Genomic DNA, 27,516 nt, shown 5'->3' on the forward strand with positions numbered 1-27,516 from the left:
GAAGATCCCAAATGAATAACCCAGGGGGGCTATATTAGTTGAGGTTCTCCAGAGAAAAGAACCAATAAGGTAGGTAGATAGATGGATAGACAGACAGACATTTATTATAACGAATTGGCTCTCACAATTATGGAAGCTGGCAAGTCTCAAACCCTGCAGGGTATGAAAATCAATAAAGAAAGCTTCCTTTACCATGGGTTCCGGAAGCTCTGAATTGGAAACTCTGGCATTACTGCTCATCCACCTCACAGACTCCTCTGACAGAAAGAAGCTGGCTTTACTACTCCAGTACAGGAAGGAAGGTTTTTCTCCTTGCTCAGCAACAGGCCCAGCCAATGAGAAACTGCCATGACTCAACCAACGGGAAACCACTACACCTCTACCTCCAGTTTTCCTCCATTACACGTTTTATTAATAACAGATCCTTTTTTCTCTATAAAGTAACTTTCCAGTCCTCTGTTCTCTGGACTTGCCTATGGTTTGCTATAGCTTGCATGTCCTGAATTGCAATTCCTCTGGCATTCCCTAATAAACCCATTTTGCTGGAAAAGTAACTAGCTGGGTTTTGTTTGTTTATTCATTTGTTTTTAGGGCTGAAAAGGTCAGTTAGCAAGCTGGATACTCAGGAGAGATGATGGTGTAAATCAATTCTGAAGGCCAACAGGCTAAAGACTGAGGAAGAACTGAGGGCAATGTCCCAGTTTAAAGAATGCTCTCATACTGACCCAGAGGATCAGCTTTTTTGTTCACAGGCACAGCCACTGCTCTTTCTCTCTTACCTCCTTTACTTTCAAAATCTGCAATGGGTTTGTCCTTCACTTACTTCCCTGTCAAAGTCTAATCTCCCTCAGAACTCACCTGCAAGGCCTGGCCTAAGATAGAAGGGCAGACATGGGGGTGTATTTTTCAGAGATTTCTAGAAATGAGCAACCCAGCCTCCCAGGCACAGAGGGGTAGTTTCTGACTGCAGTTCATTTGAGGGTGAAAGGCAAAGCCAGTACCTGGGCATGTTTGTGTAGTTGAGTGGGGTGGCTCAGGGAACCTGTGGAAGCACATGGGGTTTTAGGGATTGCAGATTGAGTGTTCCTAAAAAACTGGAGATCCTTGGCCTTGAGCTTTTTCTCCTCCTCATTTACTCTGCCAAGACAGCTGCATTTCTCTCCAGCTATATCCCTCCTCCTCTCAGAAACTAACAGTGAGCAAGGACAGATGCCTGCCTGCTCTCACTCTCTGCTAGACACACCCCCAGAGCCTACCATTTTTAGTTGGTGGTGTTTCTCTGTGTATTTGGTCCAGGTTTAAAGCTAAAACATATCATCCAATCTCCTCCTTTATTTAAAAATGGTATCTTGAAATTCAGGCAGCAGAAAGTGTTAGCACAGATAAAGATGACCATGACCTTGACATTCAGAGGCCCACTTAAGGCTCCAGTGCTTTCGGTACAAAATCCATGAGGCCAAAATGCTGCTAGTCCTCTAGACTTTGTTCTGTGTGTGTGTGTGTGGGGGGGGGGGGGGGGGGGGTGTTGGAGGCCGGAAGGAGACAGAGCCAATAAAGACTGCTACCTCCTCCACCCTGCAAGCGCACACAGACTACAGACCCAGGCAACAAATCACTGCCGCTGGGGTCAGGCTGTTTTGCTCAGTTCTTCTTCCCCACATGCTTCCTCTCACCCTAGGCCCCTCACCCCTCCTCCTCTGATGTCACTAACAGGCTCTTTGTGGACTGGCTCTGGAACTAGCCAAGAAAGTTTAGCGTGGGTGAGGGCCTGAAGAGGAAGGAGGAGAGAGCGAAGCCCACGCAGACTGGGAACTTAGTGCTGACAGCCTCTGAGAGTTTAGAATGTCTTTTCTCGCATATTGGTTCATGTATTTCAACAACTCTGAAAAGCATCTGCAGTAAGTGGACAGCACAAGTGTTCTGTTGATCAGATAGTCCACTCGTTATACTTTCTAGCTGTAAAGAACTAAATTATCTGGGGGATGAAGATGAACAACGCAAGGGACAGAAGATGGAACAGAAAGACCTAATGGAAATTAGGAAAAAAGGGAAAGTGGGATTTAGAATTGAGGAAGGCCTATTGGATCCAGGACAGAAAGGTAACCAACAGGTCAAACTTGCTCAGAAATAACTGAAAGAGGAGAAGCAGAGAAAGAGACATGACAACAGAAGCAGAGGGTCACGTGATGAGATTGCTGGCTTTGATGATTGATTAGATTATTGGCCTGAAGCAAGGTCCCAGGACAAAGAATTTGGGCAGTCTCTAGAAGTTGGGAAAGGCAACAACCTTCAGAATGAACATAGCCCTGCCTACTACACCTTGACGTTAGCCAGTGAGATGCTACAGAACTGTATGATAATAAAGATTATAAATGTGTTGTTTCAAGCCACTAAGTTTGTGGTCATTTGTTACCACAGTCATAAGAAACACATGCACTGCCCAGCTGGTAAGTAAAGGATGTCACAGTGGCTTCAAAGTCCAATTTAAAAATTTACCAGCCATACCTTTTCTCTCCCTCTTGTCCAAGCTGTCACCTATTTATTGGTTAGTAAATTTAACCCCTTCCTGTTTTATTTAATCCATAAAACAATACATATGAAATCTTTAAAACAATCCAGTGGTTATGAAGTATCAATAGTCAATTCTTCACTCTTAGCCTTGCCCTTATATAAGCAATGTATATTTTTATTAAGACTCTAATCATACATTCCATTTTAATACAATTTTATTCTTCTCATTAAAATTCTATCTTTAAAAAATCTATCTACAACCCAGATTTTTAATTTGTCCTTAGCAATAATTGTGTATTATATAAATATAGTATTTATTATTATTATTATTATTATTATTATTATTATTATTATTTAGCAACCGCTCACTTGTTCATAAATAGTCTCACGGATTTGTTTTGCTACACTCTCAGGGCAGGCGCCAGTGTCTCCATCCTGGATTTGGGGCCTCATCTTTGAGCTGAAATTGACACAAAGCCAGCCCTCTGCAGTCCGAAGGTATCCGGCCAGGCTCCGCCCCCGCCCTGGAAGCCGCCAATCGGTTTCCAGAACGACCCCCTACTCGTCCTCTTTCCCCCCCGCCCAACATTCCACCTCCCAGGCCTTGTCCGCTGCTCAATCCTTTCTCTGCTGAGCTCTTTTCCTTGGGAGCTGCCGCTGCCCTCTCTTAGCCAGTCTTCTCTACCCCCTACCCCGCGCTGCTGGGTTCAGCGGGACAAACGGTGAGTGGGGGTCAGAGATAAATTATGGACCAGGAGAGGCCTGGAGATGTCACAGGCCACCCCGAGCGCAGGTGGTCGGCGGGAGAAGAGAGATGTGAAAGCCCTGGGAGGCTATCTGTGTGCTTGTGGGGGTCGGGGGAGTTAGTGGGGGCTCCATGTCCCAGATGGGAGGGTGGTAGAGGTGTTCCACGCAGGATTCCTCGATGTTATCTCTGGGATCCTTCACTGGTGTCTTCCTGCAGCTCGGCCTCTATTTCTGTCTGGCCACATCATCGTTATTCACCCTTGCTCATCCGGAGGCGTTGATCCAGTATTTTCTTTTGCTCCGCAGGAGCCATTGTGATTTGAGCTAAAAAGAACCATGGATTGAGGCGATGTCACCTCTGTGGCTTGTTCTTGAATTATTAGAGTATAGCCTGCCTCTTCACAATCCCCCTTCCCCCCGAGGTTAAAGTCCTCACCTATCCAAGGACTGTATGTGGGGCCCCAGAGTGTTGTGGTCGGGGAGGGAAGTGCAAGGTAAGGAGGGCTGGTGGTGAGAGTGGGTGCAGGGAATCTTGTGGAATATTCAGTCTGGAATGCACTTGGCCTTCAGGTAAGTGCTGAATTATACAGTTACCAGATAAACAGTCCTTGAGCTGGCCTCTGAGTTGACTCAATCTGCAATGGAGGGAGAAGTCCTTAAAGGAGGGAGAAAATGATTTACCAGTGGGACAGTCATGGAAACGATTGAAAGAAATGCAGACTTAACTAGACACAAAGGACAGAATAGCTGTCTAGATGACCATCCATCTTTTTATACTCCAAACTATTTACTTGTCAATTGATTTCATTTCAAGACAGTAGTCCCTATCTTCCATTCTGCGGTTTCGATTACCTCTGGTCAAACCAGGATCTGAACAGAAAACCACGATCTATTGAATAGAAAATTCCAGAAATAAACAATTTTAAATTGCATACTGTTCTGAGTATGATGATGAAATTTGGCACTATCTCTAGCCTTCTCAACTGAGATGCATTGACCAAAACATCACTGTCAGGTATCATGGTACTTGTGTTCACCCTTATTTTACACATCCATTCTTTGCACTATGGGCCTCTGTATAAGAACTTGCTTTCTCCTCTCCAGTAAAGGCAGAGAGAGAACGTGAAAGCCAGATTCTTTTGTAACCTAATCTCAGAAGTGACGTCCCATCAGTTTGCTATCTGTTCATTAGAAGTGAATTACTAGTTTCAGTTCACACTCAAGGGGAGAGGGTTATACAGGAGCAGGAATACTCAGAGCAGGGTTTACTGGGGGCCATATTAAAGGCTGCCTACTACAGGGCATATTAACAGTAATGTCTTCTAACATTCTCTTACATGATTTCTGGTTCACATGGGCAGGAGTTTCCCTGGAGTACACACCAAGGCATTGAATTACTGAGTTTTAAGATTTGTGTATATTCAACATTATTAGGTTATTTCCAAGCTGTTTTCAAATGCTGAGCCAGTCTGCACCCCTTTAAGCAATAGATAAGAGTCCCTGTTGTTCTACATACTTGTCATAACTTGGTATTATGAAATTTCATTTTTAGCCAGTCTGGCAGGAGTGAAATAGCATTCCTTTGTGATTTCAATTAGCATAAGTCTGATAATTAAGTTGACCTTCTTTCCATACATATGTTGATAATCTGTGGTGCTTTCTCTCTGTGATAATTCTGGGCTTTGTGTGTGTGTGTTTTCTCATTTTTATGTTGGGTTGTCTTCTTCTTATTGAGTCATTGGAATATTTTCTTTTAGTATATGTGCTGCCCAAGCAAGCACTGGAATGCTTTCATTATATAAACTAAATGCTAATTAATCCTTTGTAAGCAACATATGCTGGAAATATCTGCTTTAAATTTGGTGCTTAGCTTTTCTTTCTCTGTAAATCTGTCTCTCTCAATGAACTAAGTTTTGAATTTTTATTTTAAGTGTCCAATACTTTCTTTTATAATTTTTCTTCAGAAAAATAATTTCTCAAGATAGTAAATTAATTTTACTATATTTTCCTCTAAAAGATTTTATAATTTTGCATTTGACAATTAGTCTTATTCCATCTGGAAATTGTAATATTTTTTATTCCATTTGGGTAATCAATTGTTTCATCACCTGTGAGTGATCAGCATGAATCAAGTTTTTCATATATGCATGAATTCGTTCGAAGCTCCTTACTCTCTTTCATTATCCATTTGTTTAACTGCATCAACACTAAAATTGGTTTTAACAACTATAGTTTTGTAATTCTTGAAAGATTTCCCACCTCTTTCTGATGTTTTAACAATTCTTGGATCTTTGATCTTCCATATAAATATTTAAATAACAAAACAAGAAACAAGCAAACAGACAAACCTGCTAGAATTTTTATTGGTATTGAATTAATTCTACATATCTATTTGAGGAGAAATGGCCTCTTTAAGATGTTGAATCTTTCCATCTATGAAGTTGGTATATATTGCTATTTATTTAGCTCGCCTTTGATGTTTTTTAAGGCTTTGTAATATTTTTATTGCTTTTTCTCATTTTTGTTATACTTGTTTATACATACATTATTTTTATTGCTATTGTAAATTATTTATTTTATAAAATTATATTTTATACCTCATTATTGCTGGTGTGTAGAAATCTAATTGCTTTTTATATATTGACTAGTGTCCTGGTGCACAGATTTGTGCACATTGAAAGGAAATTAATTAGAAGAAATATTTTAATATTGCTATTCACCCTTTTGCTATAATAGAAGTGTCAACCAAATTCACAATCGACAATGAGAGATCAAAACACACGTATACCATTGGCGCCTGCAAGAGCTTTATATGTACCACACAGGTGCGAGTCAACTTAACCTTTTGTATATAGAGAATAAACTTGCTTAATTAGATCTGCTTTCTGATATAGCTAAACTTTTTCCAGCCCAGTGAAGCACACCAACTTCTTTTCAGGTAATTGTCAGCGATAAAGCAGTAAATATCAACACAAAGCAGATTATTATTGGAGATCACGCAGAGAGAACAAAGGGTAAAATATTTAACTGCAGCAGTGTTTGACTATATTCTGTGCAGTGAGAAAACCTGAAGTCATTTCCAAGTTCCACCATTTCTTACTTCTTTTCAGTTGGGTCAAGTTTCTAAACTTTCTAAATCTCAATTTTCTGGCTAATGGAAAGAAAAGAGGAGTCTCCTATCTACCTACTCCAGGACTTCTGTGAAGATCAAATGAGATGAGGCATGTGTAAACACTTTACAAACATTTGGTTAAATTGTAAAAAGTTTGCACCTGGCTCTAAAGCAAGTCGAGATCTTGGGCTGAAGAAACTCCAAGGAGGCTAATCACTAGGGAGAGGAAGCCGGGCATTGCTACATGGTCTCAGTTACCCTGCAGTGTGAACTGGGGAATGCCCAAAAGGAAAAAGCCATAGTGAATGTGGAGTTCATGTCCTGTTTTCCTTCCCTCAAGATCAGAACTTTTCAAATCCTATTTGTTTTGTTGGTCTTCAGAATCTTCCATTGTTTTCTATATTTTGTTCAATTTTTATTGCTATTTTCAGCAGGAAGGTTTTTCCAAACAAGGTATTATTCTCTCAGTGTCAGCATTGGAAGTCTCTCACTGTTTTATCTCGCATCTCAGATTATCAAAGATTATTTTATTTTTTCTTGAGCTACATCCTTTAGAATTTCTTCAAAACAGACCTTTTATAATAACACTTCAGTATTTGTTGGTCTGAAAATAAAATTTTAGAATCTTGCAATATTAGATAGTGCCAGGGTGCCCTATCAGTGAGAAAGCAGGAAGGGTAGCACTTGGGTAGCTTCTGGTTTTAGACTATTTAGGCTCATGCTTCTTTGAACTCTAGTACAAGTTTTTGGTGGCGTGTGTGTGCATTTCTATTGGGTATATAAATAAGAGTGAATAGCCAGGTTTGTTTATTTTTCAAAATGATTTTTGTAACATATGAAATGTCTAAAGAAAAAAATTACTGGCTTACCCTCCTCACTTCCTGAAGTCACTAAATATGTCCATATTTTTCCTGTTAGGTAGACATAAACATAAAAAACAGAATCAGCCCTGGCCTGTGTGGCTCAGTTGGTTGGGCATTGTCCCATGCATCAAAAGGTAGCCAGTTTGATTTCCTACCAGGGCATATGCCGGGGGTAGCAGGCTCAATCCCCAGTAGGGGGAGTGGACTGATGTGTCACTCTCACATCCATTTTTCTCTCTCCCTCTCCCTCTCCCTTTCCTTCTCCCTCTCTCTCTTTCAAAAAAAAAATCAATTAAAAAAATAAAATCATAGTTTTTCACTGAAAATATAGATTGAAAGCATTCCTCAAGCTCATCCTTTTTTAAGAACCACATAATATTTTGTAGTATGGTTTTAATAAAGTGTTCATTCATTTCTATGTTGCTGGGTAATTATACAACTTAATATTATAAAAGTTATTTCAATACTTTAAAAATTTCATGGTAGTCTCTATTACTCAGGGCAGAAACTGGAAAGGAAAACAGAAACTCTAGAGGAATTATAAATAGGGAATGATATAGGATTTAAAATTGAGTTATTAATGTTCAGTGTGAATCAGAGAAAGAGGAAAGAACCCACTGAAATTTGGAGAGATATAGAAAGAAAAGGTTTAAGGGAGGAAATTAAAGGAGCACAAAGAAGAGGAGGAAACTTTCAATACAGGAAATTTGTAATTTAATACGTTTTCTACATCAAGTTGCTGTTTGTTTGTGTTTCTTTTTTAAATACATTTTTATTGATTTCAGAGAAGGGAGAGGGAGAGAGAAAAAAATAGAAACATCAATGATGAGAGAGAATCATTGATCGGCTATCTCCTGCGCACTTCCTCCTGAGGATCGAACTGCATCCTGGGCATGTGCCCTAACTGGGAATGGAACTGTGACCTCCTGGTTCATAGGTCAACGCTCAACTACTGAGCCATTCTGTCTGGGCTGTTTGGTTGGGTTTTTTTTTGTTTGTTTTTAGGATTGATCCTAGGATTGCCTTCCTCAGCATTTCCACCTATTTTGTCCATCAATTCATCCAAGTGGACATTACAAAGCACCTGCTCATGGCTACATGAAGTGGAGAATCAAAAGAAGGAAAAAACACAGTTCTTGGCTTATGCTTACTCTAGTTTGAGGATTGTAATAAAATCCTGAATTACAAGATGTGGTTCTCTATCCCCTTTACCACTAAATCCACATTCCCGTGCAAGGTCCAGCCTAGACACTTTTGTGGTTGGGAGAAAGTTTTTTAATGATTTTTCATAGGGTCAGTTAGATTTTTCAGTCTGTCTGAGAACAGAGGCCAGAGAGATGATTGGTGAGGCGTGAGGAAACAGGAGAATGTCCAGAGACCACACAAATCTTTCAGGGCTTTGGGACCAACCGTAAAAAGGGACAAATGGTTTCCCCCCAGGATCTAAACTTGAGCTCACAGAGCTAGATGAGGAGACACTGGTTCAAGGCAGGCCTTGGTCAGGCATAAAGCCTGGTCCTAGCTCAAACCTCAAGGGCTGAATTCAACTCTTACTTGATTAAAATGAGTCAGGACTAGGAACAAAGTTCAAGAAGCCCACACAGAGAGAGAAATCATATTTATGGAGTGGACACTACCAGCTGTTTGAACAAGGATATTTTACCTATTTTTTAGTTGATTAAATTTATCTATTTTTTCTCACAAAATAATATATACTAATAATAAAACTTTAATGACGTGTACAAAGAAAAATACTTATAAGTAAGCTACTCTTCCCTGTCTGAAGTACTGATTCTAATAGTTTGATGTGTTACATATGTTTATGTAAGTATATAAAAATTTTTAAAGTTTTTGAACAAAAATGCAAACTCTTCATTTTACTAACACGTTAAATTATTATTTAAAATGAGTATAAATATAGCCCAACATTTGGCAAATATATAGAGATTTAACTCATCCTTGCAAATAGCTGTGTGTTGTTTTATATAAAGATTACTTGTTAGTAAGTAGTCTCACAGGTTTATTTTCCAAGGAATTACCCTCCCACACTTCCGGTGCAGGCGCCAGTGTCTCCATCCTAGATTTGGGGCTGCATTTTGATGCAGAAACTTACACAAAGCGGGGCCATTGCAGTAGGGAGAGGTGGGGGCGACCAGGCTCCGCCCCCACCGCCAGAGCTGCCAATCAGTTCCCAGGAAGGCCCCTCCTCGCCCCACTCTGCACCACAGACCACCTCCCCCCATAAGGCTCCCAGCCACCAATATTCTAATCCGCAGGCTGTCTGTCTCCTCCCTTGTCACATCTCTGCAGAGGAGTCCCTTACCCCTCCTAAGTAGCCCGGAGTGGAAATTTCTGGACAACCGGTGAGTCTTGTTCAGTAATCGTTTCTGGAATCGGAGCAGGCCCGGGCTACCGACCGAGTCCAGTGGTCCAGGGTGGGAGAGGGAGGGTCGGGCCGGGGCCTGGGGAGCACTTGGGAGGGGGTACCTGACAGGCCCGCGGAGGTGGTCGGGTTTGGGGCCTGAGACCGTTTGGGCCAAAGGAAGCAGATGTTTTTCAAAGATTACCTGCGTTTTCCCCTTGTCAGTTCCTGCGTTTTTATTACCGCGCTGGTTCTTAATTATTGCGTGCTGTATTCTCCTCCAGGAATTTAACTATCAGGAATCTGATATATTCCTGTATCAGAGGCTGACATTTTATAACCTTTGCTTCAGCTGTGGGATGTGTGTTGTGGTGTGTGTGTGTGTGTGTGTGTGTGTGTGTGTGTGTGTGTTCCTTGCTAAGAAACAAAATCTGACAAGATCTTTCCCCCACCAAATCTCATGTCCCCTCCTCAGAGGTAAGTCAGGTGCTATCCTTCCCATGTATTTAGGCGATTTTGTTTTTTTGTCTTTGTTGTGTGTCTCCCTCCTCCCCCCTAAAACTCAGTGTTCTGGGGTTCTACCTTTTGGTGCTATTAGTCCTAGCATTTCAGCCCTGAAAGGGACTTAGCAAGCAAGTGTCCAGTCCACCTTGTTTATCTGAAAACCCTCGGCCCTGGAGAATATCAAGGAACTGCTCACTATCAATCAGATGGTCCTGGACGGATCAGGATCTTGAATTCGGGGTCTCTAGATTTCTTTCTGGTGTTTTCTCTGTGTAAACCCTGCCACAGCTCACCTACCCACATTCCTTGTTGATTATTGTTTATATGAGTCAATTTGGGGAAAAGAGATTGAAGGGAGATGGGGAAAAGAAATATGACTTTGACTGGAAACAAAATCCTTGTCGGGATTAAAAAGATATACATTTTCCTAAAAACATGAAATACTGATTGTTAGGATGACATGAAGATTTGTTTTACTTAACAATCAACAGTCTTACTATCTGCCAGATAGTGATTGAAGAAATTTACAAATCCACTCACCTAATTTAAACCTTACAATAAATCTGTAATATAGGTACTCATTTCATCCTCCCCATTTTACAGGTAATAACACTGAAGCATAAAGGAATTAAATAAATTGCTCAAAGTCACTCGGCCCATAAAATGCAGCCCTGAGGTCTGAATCCTGGCCATCTGGTGACAGTCTGGGCTTCTAACCACCCTGACTTCACAGGCTAGCCGCTAGAAGTAGCACCTGAGCCAGGTGAAGTCACCACACTAAGTAGGAACTTGCAATTTATAGAAGGGACGAGCAACTGTCAACGAATCATTACAGAGGACTTAGGGGAAAGAAATAGGGTTTGAAATGTACACTGAAGAATAAATTTAGCTACCTGTTGTTTGAAATATATTATTTTTATTTACAAAAGTAACACATAACAATGCAAACAATGTAGTGCTATATAAAAGTTGCCCTTCCCTGTTCCTCTGGTTAAACAGTATTATCACATACAGATGTATCCTTCCCTTCTCCCACCATAATACAAATATGCACAGGGCTGGTTTTATTATAAAAATTAAAGCATACCAAATAATTTCTACAGTTTTTATTTTTCCCTTGGTAATACTTCAAGTACATTCATCCAACTGAATGGAGATCTGAGCTCTTCATAAGAATTGAATAATAATACCCCATAGAATGTGTCCTATAGTTTGTTCAGCTTTTCCGTGTCAGTGGCCAGAGAAGTTTATGTCTTGAATAAAACGGCCGGCCCCTCTGCACCCGAATGGGGGCGCCGCCGCAGTGTCCAGCTGACAAGACCGGGACACAAAGAAGAGCAGTCCCCTGCCAAGCACCGCCCTCCGGGCTCGATCCCGCCCCGGAGGAAGTGGGGAGGAGACTGCTTGGGAACCCCTCCTCTGCTCCCGCTCCATCTCCGCGCTCTGCGCTTTTTGCTGCTTGCAGAGAAGACCCTTCCCCGCCACACCGCGCGTGCCCTCTGCACCCAGCGCTGCCCACCCCTCCCCCAGCCGCCCGGTTGTAAGTTGCAGGGCGACCAGGTGAGTAGCCCTCTTCGAATGCCCGCAGGCCCGAAGAGGGCCGGTAGGAGCGGATCGGCCTGGGTCTGGGAGAGGACGGTGCGGGAGGGGAGGCTGCAGCGGACCTGCGGGAGCCCAAACCGGGGACAGATCTCTCGCTGTTTGTGTCGCAGTCCTGATCGCGATTGTTCTCTGTTCAGGGGCTCTGCGTCGCGCCTGCCGCAGTGCTCCTCGGGGCCCTGATGTATGATGCTTGTGTACCTGCTTTGTGTACCTGCTTTGTGTCGCTGAGTTATGCACAAGCCTGACCTAGAAGAACAGCATCTAATTCGAAGCTTTAGGGGATGAGAATACCGTGGCCCAGGGAGAAGGATGGGCAGGCGCAGTCACACAGGTGGCTGATGACAGAGCATCATTTCTGCCCTACTGCCCTTCGATCTTTACCAACACCTTGCCTGGGACCAAGATCCCTCACCCACTAGCACAGGGCCCCTGGAGCCTGGAATGTGTGGTAGAGGGGCTACTGGTCCCTCCCAAACCTCAGCGCCAGCGGGCCTGCAGAATTCCCTGCCAGCCCCAGCTTTTCCTCTCTGCGCCACTCCTCCCCTACGTAGGCCCCCTCCTCTCCTCTGACGTCACCGACTTGCTCTTTGTGGACTGGCTCTGGGCCTGAGAAGGAAAATCTCGCCTGAGTGAGGGCCTGCAGAGGAAGTGAGCGAGAGGGGTCACACCCCAGAGCTTAGTAGTGACAGCCCCTGGGGCTGCAGACCGCCACTGTCCAGCACTGTGCATTTGGTAGAACACCCTCTGAGACAGTCTGATCCACAGCTAATAAGAGGCAGCACCAGAATTTTTAAAAATGCAAAACAGACCTCCTACTGGGCTAGTGGTCCTCCATTTTGCTGTTCGGCTGGGAGTCTGATAGTGAGATAAGTGAGCAAATATGAGTGAGAAAGAGCCCCAGGGGAACTCGGGAATCCAGAAGGAAGTGTAGTAAAATCAAAACAAGGGAATAGAAAAAGCAAAGTTTTGAATGGCGCTTTTATGGGAATGGGGGAAGGAATGATTCCAGCGAGCTACAGGCAGACCTTCAGAGATAATAGGAGTGGTCTGTTTTTTAAGCTGAGTAATAGTATATGAGAGTCTAAGTTTTAAAATTATTTTATTATTATTTTATCGTCTATATCTTTCCACATGTGTTACATAATCTTCTAAATATATAAATTAAACAATTTTTAAGTGAAAATCATTTAAATAAGATTGAGCTGGGAATATCTCAGACAGAATACAAAATAGGTTGGACCCACCCTAATTCTGGCTTAAGAAAAATTCATGGACATTTAAAAACATAGAAGGAAAAAGAAAAAGGTGTCATGGAAGATAATGGCATGAAGAAGAGAAGATCTATCAAATTGGATGTTTCTGACATGCATCATTTTTCAAGGCCAGGGTAGCTGTTTGCTAAAGAAGTCATCCTAGGTTGACCCTTATATCCACACCTTATATCCATCATCCATTCAATCCCATCTACAGAGTATCTATTCATTATCCTAGGAAATCCAAAGAATCTGACCTTAGACACTTGCCCTACTTTTGGGATTTGAAAAGAAATTATAATGTAGGATATGGTACAATAAGCAAAACAGGCCCACTATCCTCCTTCCTATCTGTATTTATGTACTTCCTTAAGGGAAACCCTATTTAGGTACCATGGGATCACTTTGGGGGAGTGGGGGGGAGGTATCTGGGAAGCTCTCTCCCTGAGTTATAAGTTGTGCCTGGGGTACATTCTGTTTTAGAGGTGCCTTGGGTTTCAGGTGGGCCTGAAAGAGAGAAGGCAGGATCCATGGAAATAGAAACAATGATAAAGAACTTCAGGGGAGAAGTAGGGGAGAAGTAAAAGGGGTTTCTCCAGGCTGTGTGCATCTGAGTTCACCATACTTGGAGGGCAAACAGTGACATAGGCATAGAGAGGAGGCTTTTGGTTCAAAAGTCAAGTGTCAGAGTTACCAATAGCTGGTTAAAGTGGGAACAGAACCAGCTGCTAAGCTCAAGGAACCCCCACAGAGGAAAATCAGATTTATTGGTAGACAAATGCACAACTTGTTGGGAAGTGAAGAAGACATTTTGGGACAAGTAAGATAGGATCAGTTGGTCAATCTAATTTATATAGTAAATCAGAGTGTATTTACTTGGTTCATTGAATTTATATTACCTGTGCTATTTTTAATTGTAACAGTAATACAGAAAACAATTGAAAGGATGCAAACATATATAAAGGGAAAGAATACTGCTTGTCTCTTCCCTTCCTAATGTTAGTATGTTGAAATGTAGCTTCATAGATTTTTCTACCTATATAAGAAACAGGGACTTAATAGGGTTATCTGTTGCTGGTACGTAAAAATGTGGACTCCAGAACTAGATTTCCTGTGTTTGAAGGCTGATTCCACCACTACCTGTGTTACTTAAGCAAGTAACAGATTCTCTGGATGGCATGCTTTTGTTTTCTTTGTGGGTTTGCCAATATATAAACAGGGAAAGTGACAATACATACCTCATCAGGATTAAAGAATTTATGTAGGGAGTAGACACAGCTGATGTTCACATCCAATGGGCCTAGAGGTCAATTCCTCTCAGTGATACCAACAAGAATCAAGACTTAACTACAACAAGGTTGTACATGCAGTCCACAAAGGGGAGCACCAAGAGTGTCTACCTCAGGTAACTGGGGAGGCTGACCCACTGGCCATATAGGACACCAAACACACAAAGCGATCCTACCAACTCCGGGAAGCAGCGAAAATGCCGAGACAAGGAAATGGATCTCAAACGAAAGAGATAGATGAGAACAAAAGACTGGACATAGAGTTCAAAACCTATAAGGTTTTTCAAGAATTTCCTAGAAAAGGCCGATAAATTTAATGAGACCCAACTAGAAATTAAACAAACACTGACTAAAATAAAAAATATTATACAGAGATCCAACAGCAGACTGGAGGAACATAAGAATCAAGTTAAACAATTTATGTAAAGCACTTATAAGAATGCTGGGAACCTGGTTAGCACTGTCTTGTCATTACTACTACAAAAATTATTAGTTCTACTACTATTATTTACATCCACACCAAAATGGGTTTGTGTCCTCTATATTATGATGATGTGAAAATTTCACTTAAAATATACCTAGGACATTCTTCTAGGTAGGTACAAAATAGATGTAACTCATTCTTTGTAATAGCTATATGATACTCTAACATGCGTATTATCATGCTTGACTCAAGCATTCTCCCTCTCAAATGTTGTCTTGCCATGTACACAGCATTGGTGTCAGAGTAGGGCTGACCCTGCAGCCTCACTCACGGGGAAACTGGCAAAGAGAAAGGGAGCCCTGGCATATACCCCACTCACCTTGGGTCAGCAGTCCAGCCCGGAATGGTAGAAGGAGGAGACCTGTCAGGAAAAACCTCCTCTTTTCCCTAGTTCCCTACTTTTCAGATCACCAAGCCACCTGCCTATCCCTTGTCACTTCGCAGGTATTTCTTCCAGGAACTAGCTCAGAGGACAATCGAAGAGACAAAAATGTGAGCTCCCTATTCTGGATGTTTGCTGAATAGCAAACCAGAAGTAACATAGTCCCAGAGAGAAGTGGTCTAAGAGTTGCTTTTCATGGGGACTGTATGGGTGGCTGGTGGGGACTATGCCCCAGGGTCGTATGTTGCAGCACAGTGGGCTATGGGGGCAGATATGTGGAAAATAAGTGTGGTTTTGGGTTAGAGTTCCTATTTATACCCACAGGAGTCAAAAATGGTTCCAAGAAACATTCCTTGTCATTTATCTATCTCCATTTTTAGGTCCGTTTTTGTGAAGAGCATCCTTGTATATATACTGCAATAGAGCTACTCTTATTTCTAAGAAAGGTTAGTAGAAGATGGGTTGCTGGTCTAAGGATAGGTACACCTTTGAAACTGATTGCCGCTGTTAGATGGTTGTCAGTTTTTCAGCCCTTTCAGCAGAAGTGACGTCCCCAAAGCCTTTTGGACATTAGACATTATTAGCTGCCTTTGTCTTCTTCACTTTCTTCTACTACCTCCTTTTTTGACAGTATGGGCAACATACATTATATTTTCCTTTGCCTGACCAGTGACATTGAGTATATTTTCATAGACTAATTGGCCATATAAATTCCCTCTTCCATGAATATTTTCTTTTAGGAGAATAGGATTTCAATAGGTAGAAAGGGGTGGGAGAGGGGGCAGGATGAGACAGAATGGGAAGAGAACTAAAGTGAAAGCAGGGCATATCCAGGGAAGCTGTGGAGAGACTGTGGCAGGAGATACAGCTGGAAAATTAAGGAGCAGCCAGCCCTGGAAGCCTCACACCCCAGTACTGCTCAGGTTTTCCCCGTGGGCCAAGATGAGGTCGAAGGGTTCTCTTCTGAGAAATAATGGTGGCTTTAGAAGAGTAGAGGTGACAGTAGGTAACTGGTGACAGAGAAACTGGATCAGTTTAGTGAAGGAGTGAGGTGCTGAAGACCTGAACTAGGTTAGTGGCAGTGTGATTGGGAATTGTGAATGGGGACATTGACAGGATATGGAGCAGGGGCAGGAGGGACACAACTGTGACTGTGGCTTGCTGTCCTGGTTATTTGTGAACATCAGGAGAAGCAGGGAAGGGACAAGTTCTTATTGAGGAAATGTTTGCTGATTGTATCTTCTAAGTAGTTCTCTGGCGTAGAGATTATCCTCTTTAACAACTAGGGACATCAAGCTTGGATAATTACCTAAGAGAAGCTAGTTTGGAGAGAAAAGAATAAATGTAAGACTTCTTTAGTTTTAGAGACTGATGCCAATCAGAGAGTGGCTCTTGCACAGGGGCCTTGAGTTGGTTTATCTGTTCTTCACCAGTTACATCAGGACCAGAGCCTTTCCATCGTGAAAAGTACCTGTGCCAAGGGCTCATAGAAATACTTGAGAACTCAGCAGAGTATTAATATTGGCTCCAAAATTATGAAAAATCAGAATCAATAAATGCTTAATTCAGTGTTTGTAAAATCTAACATTAGGTTAGATTTTTTGTTTACTTTATAAGAATTTTCTATTATGCACATATTCAGTTTACATTTAACCAAATAATTATAAGAAAGTATACATAGATATGTGTATTTCTATATTTTCATATACATATATAATAAATAATAGAATATTCATAAATATAACAAATAATTTAAAGACACTTAACTATGCAATTTCCTTTAATCCTCAGGACAACTTTATGTGATAGATCTTATTATCCCTACTTAATGAGTGAGGAAACTAAGTCTGAGATGAGTTGCCTGATTTCACAGTTAGTAACAGCAAAGCTGAGTTTCAGACCCAAACAGCCTAACTCCAGAGCTGAACTTGTAATACCTTGAGAATGAGTCTGTTCTCTGACAAAGGAAACAGAAAAATGTTAAGTGCCAAAGATAAAATCATAAGGAATACCTACATTTTCAGAAGAGGTAAGAGAAGGAAAGGAAGTAAATGGTTCAAGAAGTGGCAGATAATGTGGGCTTGGGTCATAAAGTTAGAGGTGGGGAGAGCCTCAGGAACCAAGAGAGCAGTACTGCCCAGGGCCACTGAGTAGAGTGATCAGTGAGAATGACAAGCCTTGGATGTTCACAGTATGGAAACACATCTGTCCTTGGGGAACTGTTTCAATAAACTGGATACAGTGGAGGTAAGACTGTATAGTGTCCTTAGTGGGGAGCTCATGTGTAGAAGCCAAGGATTTTTGTGAGTACACATCCACAGACATACACACCTTCCTCCACCTGGACAGGTGCAAGTAAGCATCTGCCATAATTTCATAACTTGTTGCCTTCTGCTTATCTGGTACATGGACTCTAGCCACAGAGGATTTCTGCTTTCCTCTTAGCCCGGCTATGACTGTGGCCAAAGCACTGTCTCTTGAAGACCCAGACTTTTCAGACTGAAATTCTGGGTTCCCCAAGCTGGGATTAAAAAGATCAATGTGGGAGCCAAGTAGGAGTTGGGGTGGAAGGGATAGAAACAGCATGCTGCATCACTGTATTAGTTTCTAGGAGCTGCTGGAACAAATTACCAAAAACTAGGTGGCTTAAACAACAGAACAATATTCTCTGACAGTTCTGGAGGCTTCTAAGTTTTTGTTCTAGGTCTTGGCAAAGTTGTTCTTTCTGGAAGTTCTGAAGAAGAATCTGTCCCATGCCTCTTTCTAGTTCCTGGTGTTTGCCAGCAATCTTTGGCATCCCTTGGCTAGTAGATGTTTCATTCCAGTCCCCGTGTCCTCTTCTCATAGCATTCTCCCCTGTCTATTTGTGTCTCTGTCCAATTTTCCTCGTCTTATGGGGACATCAGTCATTAGATTAGAGCCCCCTCAAATCCGGCATGACCTCATCTTAACTTGCTCATATCTGCAAAGATCCTATTTCCAAATAAGGTCACATTCACAGGTTCTGGGGCTTAATACCTAAACATGCTGTATCCCTTTGGGGATACAGTCTTCACTTCTGTTTGTTTCCTTTGGTGACAAAAAAGTATTGCGCCCTTTTAGTTTGACCCCAAGAGTTTAAGATCACAGAGTGCTATGGGGTCTCCTAGATCGGAGACACTGCCACCCCTGGTGAGTGCCTGAGTCATTTCACAATGCCAGACTTGCCGGGGTGAAGGAAGAATTGCCTTGGTTAGTGGAGGAATGACCTGATTTGTTTATCTGTTCTTCACCAAGCTGAATCTTTGCTTTCTTTCTGCAGAAGCCCATAGCCATGGCGACCCCCTCAGCTGCCTTTGAGGCCCTTATGAATGGAGTGACAAGCTGGGATGTCCCTGAAGATGCTGTCCCGTGTGAACTGCTTCTTATTGGAGAGGCTTCCTTCCCAGTGATGCTGAATGACGTGGGCCAGGTCCTCATTGCTGCGTCCTCCTATGGCCGAGGCCGCCTGGTGGTGGTATCCCATGAGGACTACTTGGCGGAAGCCCAGCTCACTACCTTTCTCCTCAATGCAGTGGGGTGGCTTTGTTCTTCCCCTGGGGCTCCCATAGGTGTACACCCATCCCTGGCACCTCTGGCCAAAATCCTCGAGGGCTCTGGAGTGGAGGCGAAGCTTGAGCCGGAAGTGAAAGACTCCCTGGGGGTGTACTGTATTGATGCCTACAATGAAACCATGACTGAAAAGTTGGTCAAGTTTATGAAACATGGAGGAGGTTTGCTCATTGGAGGCCAAGCCTGGGATTGGGCCAACCAAGGTGATGATGAAAGGGTTCTGTTCACATTCCCTGGGAACCTCGTGACCAGTGTGGCAGGCATTTACTTCACTGACAACAAAGGAGACACAAGTTTCTGTAAAGTTTCTAAGAAGATGCCCAAGATTCCAGTCTTAGTTAGGTGAGTACATTCCCTCAGTGGGGATTGGGCCCAGGTTAAAAAACAGACACTGTATTTGTGTTCAGGTTATTTCTAGACCATCAGAAGAGAATTTGGCAGGTTCATAAATCAACCAGATTTTAAAAATATCCTTAGTCACAAGAAGGGCAGGGTCTCCATTGCAGCTGCCTCCTCAGACCAGACCACTTATCTCTTTGAGGGGAGAAATTTCTTAGTGACCATTATGTCCCTCAGTGTCTAGCTTATTAAAATATATTGCTGAATCCTAGAATTGGCATGACAGATCTGGAAAGGTTCATAGAAGAAGGTTGCTTGCAACTGAAATGTGAAGAAAAGAAAATGGACAAGAGGGACCCCATAAAACAGTGTAGAGCAGCAGTGGCTAACCTGTAATCGATCCCGGGACCACTGGTGGTCCGTGAGGTCTGAAAGGCTGGCTACTGCTGGTCTAGAGATCAGTGGCAAAGATTTTTAAATGTCTGCCCAGGTGAGATTAGGATGGCAGTGAGAAGCTGAGATAGCAAAAAAGATGGCACCAGTGATGTATGCTGTATCTAGGAGTTAGGAGAGGATTTTATCTCTGGTGACAAAAGACCTAATGGTGGAAATGAAGGAGGTACGTGATGGGTACAGAGACAACTACACTGAAAGTCTTTGAGAGCACTGCCCTGCCTGTTCTGTTCACACTGTGCTCCCACCCCTCTGACAGTGCTGAACAGAGTAGGTTGGTTGGTGGTTGATAAACTTGTATTGGATGGATGACTGAAAGAGATTAGAACTCGAAGTCCCAGGAGTAGGAAAGGTGTACCAGGCCACACCCTATATTGTACATTAAAACTCTCAGCAGAGGTATTTCTGACCAATAGGAACAGAGTAAGATGTGATTGGGCGAGGAGGGCACACAGGGTTAGTAAAGAGACAGGGAATGAGTGTCCTGGCATAGAATTCCTATAACACCCCCAGCTCCATTCTCACATGTGCAATGAGAGACACAGTTATTCAGAGGCATAGTAACTGATTAAATTGTTCAAACTTCAGCTTTCCAATGATCTTGATCCAAAGGAATGGGAAGGTAAGACTTGATCATGGTTCTATTTCTTACCAGCTTAATCCCTCTTGTTGCCTTAAAAGATGTATTTCTCTACCAAAACCATGCCTCTTTTTTCTTTAGCTGTGCCTAAATCATCTCTTGTCATCAGTGATTCTAATTTGAGGCTGGTTGAGTTGTCTGTCTGTGTATGTGTGTGTGTATATGCACACGTATGTTTGCGCATAGGTGAAATCAACTTGAAGACTAACTGTTGAGAAAAAATCTGACTTAATTAGGGAAATATATAGAATCTATTGTGAAAATTATGGGTTATTATATTGATTATTTATTAGGTAAGATTACATCACACCTTTTGACTCTGGTTATACAGGTAGGTATATGGTAGCATCACTTATACGGTAGATGGGTAATTTTTTTATTTGTGTATGAATTGAGAATGACAATAGTGATTTTCCTGAGTGAACTGGCTGAGAAAAGTAAGCAGAAGAAAATAAAAGATACAATGAGTGTGTGTGTGTGTGTGTGTGTGTGTGTGTGTGTGAGAGAGAGAGAGAGAGAGAGAGAGAGAGGTATGAAATAATTATTATAACAATTCATAGTTGATATTAGAGAAAATGAGAAAACAATCCTCTCCCCTTTTCTCCACAGTTTTCTTAATATTAGCTCTCAAGTGCCCAATGCTGAAATATAAGCATTGAGCTATTTTTCTCCCACCTGGTGTTGTGGGGGGAAAACTATGCATTTTTCAAAATTCATTGAATTGTACACCTATGTTGAGATAATTTTACTTTATGTAAATGAAACTGCAATAAACCTTTAAAAATGGGTTCTTTTAATAGCACTTTGGAAAATAAATAATCAGGATGTAATGAGATTTCTATATAAGGATATGCAATTCAGCATTATTTATAATAGGGAAGAGTGGAATGGCTAAGTAAATTACAAAATTATTAACCAACCACCAGAAATACATGTTTCCAAGAATAGTTAAGGACATGGAAAAAATCTTTTGGGGAACACTACTAAATGAAATAAAATAGGATACTAAACTGTTGTTCAGTATGTTCCTAATTTTGCTAAAAATATATGGCTATATTTAGAAAATATTACATAAGAAAAAGGCCAAAATATCACTAGTGGGTAGATCTTTTGAATCTATATATATAAAAGCCTAAGCGACCGTTTGACCATTAACTATGACATGCACTGACCACCAGGGGGCAGATGCTCAATACACAGGCATGGAAACATGGAACAGACTGATGAATCTCAGAGAGAAGTAGGGGGGGGTGGTACACAGAGAGATTAACCAAAGGTCTTATTTGCATAATAGAGGCCTGGTGCACGGATAAATGGGGCACATATACAACTCTAAAGATTATATAGAATGAAAAATACTTATGAGCAGAATTCAAAATAGCATGCATACCAAGATGACAACAATGTATAATTATGAATGAAAGGGGGAAATAATATGTAAAAATGAAAGAGTTGTATTGTGTATTTAAAATGTAATACTTTTAAAAATATATCTTTACAGAGCAGAAGGGAGAGGAAGAAACATCAATGATGAGAGAGTATCATTGAGTGGCTGCCTCCTTCACTCCCCCTACTGAGGATCCAGCCCTCAACCTGGGCATGTGTCCTTGACCGGAATCAAACCCTTCAGTCTGCAGGCTGACACTCTATCCACTGAGTCAAACCAGCTAGGGCAATCCAGCAACATTTACTAGTAAAAAGTAGTTTAAAAGAATATCACATGAAGAATCATGATTCAAAAATATTGGTAATATAATATATATACACACATCACATACAAATATCATACACATATACAACATATTTTATATAAAATATACACACACACAAATATATATATATCATTTTTCTCTATATAAAAGCCTAAGTGACCACTATGACTGAATGACAGGATGACCAGCTGGTATTTATGCTGTGCACTGATCCAGACCTTGCTGCTGGGGCCCTGACAGTCCCAAATCTGGTTCACCCACACCCTGGATCCAAACAGGAGAGAGGAGGAGGCTGATTCCTTGCAGAAGCGACCATTGGTTAACTTGCTGACTGCCTCAAATCTGGTTCACCCACACTCTGGACCCAGACAGGAGAGAGGAGGGAGACCCATTTCTCGTGGAGTTGGCTGTTGGTTAGCTTGTTGCTGGGGCCAACCTCCCACGGTCCCTCCCCGCAGCAGGCCAGCCCCCCTGATGGCTGGCCAATCTCCCACTGCCCGTGGTTGAGCACTTGGATCTCCCTCCACTCCTGTTGTGATAGGTAATACTATACAAAATATATTCAAAGCATTTTAGAAATAATAGATAAGAGAAGACAGCAAGATGCCTCTCTCAGAATTCAAGAAGAAAGATTATTTCCATTATAAGCCGAGTGAGGTTACGATTAAAAGCCCCTGTGGATTTAGTTACTCTGCCAAAGTGTCTGTCCTCTTATTTATTTTTAAAGCCTCATTTGAACATATGAGTGCACATTGACCTTTAACCTTTATTCTCATTACTTGCACATTTCTTACTCAGTTAAATTCTAAACAAGAACTTGTGATTATCTCAACCTTCTAAAATTAGAGTCCACGGGTCTTATTAAGATGAGTCAACTTTTTACAGAAGAAGCTCCTACTTTTATGATCAGAAAAAATAAACTATCCTATTTAATAAAGAGGGAATATGCTAATTAGCCCTTACACCATCACAAATATGGCAGCACTCACAGCCAATAAGGAGGGAATATGCTAATTGACTGTCCTGCCCTCAAAGATGGTGGTGCCCACAGCCAATAAGGATGATCTGCGTCTTAGTCGATATTTATAAAAGCATTTGCTTCTACCACTTGGGGAGCTCCTGTGTTCCTTAATGATTAATATGAAGTATCACCTCCTCCAGACACTGCTCTCTCCTCTCCTATTCTAATATACTAATAGATGCCTCTCTTCCGGGAACCCATAGCAACAGGATGCTCTAGGACTTACCACAGCTGAGTATTGGTTTACTTATATGTTTCTCCCCGGATTGATTGCATGCTTCTTTCCAGAGGAACTTTCCCTCCCCAACCTCACAACATTGTGTTGGTTCTGTGGTTGTTTTTAAATTCTGTTTGCCTTAGTATCACTCTGTACTCATGGACCGCCCCCCTCTGATATTCTTTGAAGGTCCAATTGTCCCAAATTTGGCAAGTAAAAGCCCCACTCAGATGAGCCCTGAGTCCTCTGACACACCCCATCAGTTTTCAATACTTAATTATTGACACAACAAGATGTTGCAGGTTTACCTGGTCCTCTTCCTGTCCAAAACCTAGATTCAGCCGTTGCTTCAGGGAATCCTGATCTTTTTAGTGGTGAATAGTATTTAGAAACCAAGTTCATCTATGTATGCTCATTGTCATTGTGCTGTCATCATTTCTGGACCCCTAAAAAAACAAAGCCAAGAAATATATAGGTTTTAATCCTGAATCTATACCAATACCCCAAATTTTAATCCAAAACCACAGAATTCTTCCACCCACTCCATGTTTGTATCTTCCTCTGTCATAGTGAGAACACTGGTTTCCAGCAACGTCATTATGTACTCATTTCCTCAGTCTGTACTGCACACAAAATACCTTACTACTCCCCTACTATTACCAGAAGCAAACTCACTAAGTTAAGTTCAGGATTTTTTTGTAGTTAGTCCCCAGAATATTCTACATAGAGCATAGAAAATACTCTATTCAAAATTACTTGAATTGTTTTTTCATTTGGTTCTATTTTTGTTTAAAGTGAGTTTTCCACCATATTTGTTGATTCAATTTTAATTTTAGAATATGTAAACTTTAAATAAAGTTACAACAGCAGAATGTATATTCTTCTTAAATGCATGTGAAATATTCAGGAAGCAAGACCATATGTTATGCCATAAAAATGTCTCAGCAAGATTAAAAAGATTTAAATCATGCATTGTATTATATGCCCTGATCACAATGGTATTAAATTAGAAATCAATAGCATAAACATATATGTAATACCTAAATATCTGTAAGTTAAAAAACACAAATACTCTGTAAGTCAAAGAAGAAATTACGAAGGGTATTAGAGAATATTTTGAACTGAAGAAAAATGAAAACAGCATGCCAGAATTTATGGAATGCAGTTAAAGCAGTGCTTAGAGAGAAATTTAAATGCTTTTATTAGAAAAGTGAAAAATTTAAACTCAGTGGCCTAAGTTTCCATACCAAAAAGTTAAAAGAAAAAAAGAAAAAAAGGAAAATCAAATTAAACGCAAAATATGTGGAAGAAATAAGAAGATAATCAAAATAAAAGCAAAAATCAATGAAATAGGAAATAGAAATATAATAGAGGAAACAAAACCAAAAGCTGATTTGTAGGGGAAAAAAGCATGATAAATTTTTAGGTATACTGGTTAGGACAATAACAGATAACACAAATTATAAATTCTAGGGATGGAATAAAGGACATTAATACATACATTAAAAGGATAATAAGGAAATAAAACAACTTTATGCCAATAAATTTGACAACTTGGATGAAATGGGCAAATTTCCTAATAGACAAAAACTATTAAAATTGACAAAAGAGTTGAACTGAAATTAAAAACGTTTCAATACTAAATTCAACGTGGTAGCCTGGATTGGATCCTAGAAAACATTAGTGGTAAAACTGGTAAAATTTGTCTGAAGTCTAGACTTTAGGTAACAGTATTTTACCAACATTAACTTCCTAGTTTTGATAAATGTACTATCTATACTAATAAAAGCATAATATGCCAATTAGACAGAAATGCTAATGGATAAATTTAACAAAATATGTTACTGTACCTGTATGTTGAAAACTACTAAACATTATTGAGACAAATTTAATAAAACCCAAAGAAATGGAAAAATATACCATGTTAATGTATTAGAATACTCAATATTTTAAACTATGGTGGTTTTGGCATAAGGATAGATATACAGATGAATGAAACAGACTAGATATTTAAAAAATAGACCCACAGTTTTATGCTCAATTATTTTTTGGCAAGGTGCTAAAAATCTTTTCAACAGATGGTTGAGGGGAAAAATAAATCTTGAAATGTATCCCACTCCATACATAATAATAATTAAAAATGGATCTAGACTAAATGCAGAAGCTAGAACTCACTGTTTTTCAGTGTTTCCTTGCAGCTTCCTTCTGACCATACAGTTGCCACAGCCTTACCTATCATAAATGATATAACCAGCTCTGGATCTCAGCTTATAGAGGTCACTCTGCCCCCATATTCCCTAATAATCCCATAGGCTGCATCTCCATTTTGGGCAGGAATAGATGGTGCTCTGAAAAAACACATAGCATGGATATGCAGCAGTCCTGTGGGCTGGCAATTAATGGGTGAAGAGCTGGAGTAGCGGTCAGTCTTCTTGGGTTCAGGTAACAGGAGGGTCTCACTAGAATTTAGGCCAGTCAGCTCCCCTGGCCCACATCTATATACTATACATAAAAGGCTAATATACAAAGTGTCCCCTCTGGAGTTCGACCAGGAGACTGTGAGTTCGATCCCTCACTATGACATGTGCTGATCACCAGGGAGTGGTGCAGAATGAAGGAAGGCCCCAGCCTGCAGCCATAAGGGAGGCCCCAATTGGCCAGGATCACCAGCCAGGCCTACGGACCCTACCCATGCACGAATTTCGTGCAATGGGCCTCTAGTTTAGAGATAATAGTGATTCTAACAGCACCATTAACTCAGCTGTCCATTGAGGGTTTTTTTGCATGAAATTTATAAACAAAACTCCTTATAAGGATGAAAAGATGTTTTCTAGTCAGTTCTCTTTTTTTTTGTTTTTGTTTTTTGTTTAATATATTTTTATTGACTTCAGAAAGGAAGGGAAAGGGAAAGAGAGTAAGAAACATCAATAATGAGAGAGAATTATTGATCGTCTACATCCTGCACATCACCCACCGGGGATGGAACCTGAAACACGAACATGTGCCCTGACCAGGAATGGAACCCTGACGTTCTGGTTCATAGGTTGACACTCAACCAGGCCAATTCTACATATAATGCTTAAAGGGTACTTTTAAAACGTAAATCCAGAATATTTCACATATAGTGCTGGGTAAACACAGTAAGGCTTTCTTCAAGATTTCCTTTGGAGAATTTGTACCTAGAGATTAAGCAGAGCAGAATTATTGCTGAGTCCCTCTGTCTTCCCTCAAAGGAGTCTCCATACCCAGTGAGGTCAGATCTGCCCACTAGATTCTCTGGCTCTTCTGGAAGAGCTAAGAATGATATTAATAAAGCTGACTCTTGCTATATATGCCAGGCGTTGTTCCAGAGCTATCTGCAGAGCCTCTCCTTTAAGAGAACACCTGTCTCTTTTGCAGTTGTGAAGACGATCTCTCCGAGGACAGAGAGGAGCTTCTGCACGGGATTTCTGAGCTGGACATCAGCAACTCGGATTGTTTCCCATCCCAGCTGCTAGTGCATGGCGCTTTAGCCTTTCCCCTGGGGTTAGATTCCTACCACGGCTGTGTTATAGCGGCTGCTCGCTATGGCCGGGGCCGGGTGGTAGTGATGGGCCACAAGGTATTATTCACTGTGGGTAAACTGGGCCCCTTTCTGCTCAATGCCGTGCGCTGGCTTGATGCGGGCCGCCGAGGCAAGATCGTAGTGCAGACGGAACTAAGGACAATGAGCGGCCTGCTTGCAGTGGGGGGCATAGATACCAGCATTGAGCCCAATCTAACCAGTGATGCGAGTGTCTATTGCTTTGAGCCCACCAGTGATGTAGGAGTCAAGGAGCTGCAGGAATTTGTAGCTGAGGGTGGGGGCCTGTTTGTTGCAGCCCAAGCCTGGTGGTGGGCCTTCAAGAACCCCGGAGTGTCCCCTCTGGCTCGGTTCCCAGGGAACCTCCTGCTCAATGCCCTTGGCATCAGTATCACAAGCCAAAGCCTCAATCCAGGGCCCTTTCGTACTCCAAAATCGGGGATAAGGACCTATCACTTCCGCTCCACTTTGGCTGAGTTCCAGGTTATAATGGGCAGGAAGAGAGGGAATGTGGAAAAGGGATGGTTGGCAAAGCTGGGGCCGGATGGCGCAGCTTTCCTGCAGATCCCCGCAGAAGAGATCCCTGCCTATATGTCTGTACATCGGCTCCTCAGGAAGCTGCTGAGTCGATACCGGCTCCCAGTGGCGACCCGAGAGAACCCAGTCATCAATGACTGCTGCAGGGGTGCTATGCTCTCCCTGGCCACTGGTCTGGCCCACTCTGGGAGTGACCTCTCTCTGTTAGTCCCAGAAATTGAAGACATGTACAGCAGCTCCTATCTGCGCCCCTCTGACTCTCCTATCACCGTTCAGGTCAACTGCAACAATCCAGGTATGGAATTAGGGGTGGGAGCTCAGGGTTGGGGGACTGA

At 41.6% G+C, this 27,516-nt stretch overlaps 1 protein-coding gene across 4 annotated transcripts in view; it reads left to right on the top strand.

The window, feature by feature from the left end:
• Positions 1–3,107: 3,107 nt before the first annotated feature.
• LOC311628911 (TRPM8 channel-associated factor 1) overlaps positions 3,108–27,516 on the top strand; it is a gene marked incomplete at its 3' end in the record, with an annotated part of 31,802 nt that continues 7,393 nt past the window's right edge. Inside the window, exons 1-3 of one of the 4 annotated variants that reach the window (XM_084896496.1) lie at positions 3,108–3,233; positions 18,411–19,042; positions 26,482–27,476. In XM_084896496.1, coding sequence (XP_084752622.1) covers positions 18,423–19,042; positions 26,482–27,476 — 1,615 coding nt within the window. In that variant the 5' untranslated portion in view covers positions 3,108–3,233; positions 18,411–18,422. Of the gene's footprint in view, positions 3,234–9,447; positions 9,597–11,484; positions 11,660–18,410; positions 19,043–26,481; positions 27,477–27,516 lie in introns of those variants that run through there. The other 3 variants (XM_084896495.1, XM_084896494.1, XM_084896497.1) reach the window with 3 other exon arrangements.

The sequence above is a fragment of the Pipistrellus hanaki genome (assembly GCF_964339955.1).
Source record: "Pipistrellus hanaki genome assembly, chromosome: 10".
NCBI classification, from domain to species: domain Eukaryota; kingdom Metazoa; phylum Chordata; class Mammalia; order Chiroptera; family Vespertilionidae; genus Pipistrellus; species Pipistrellus hanaki.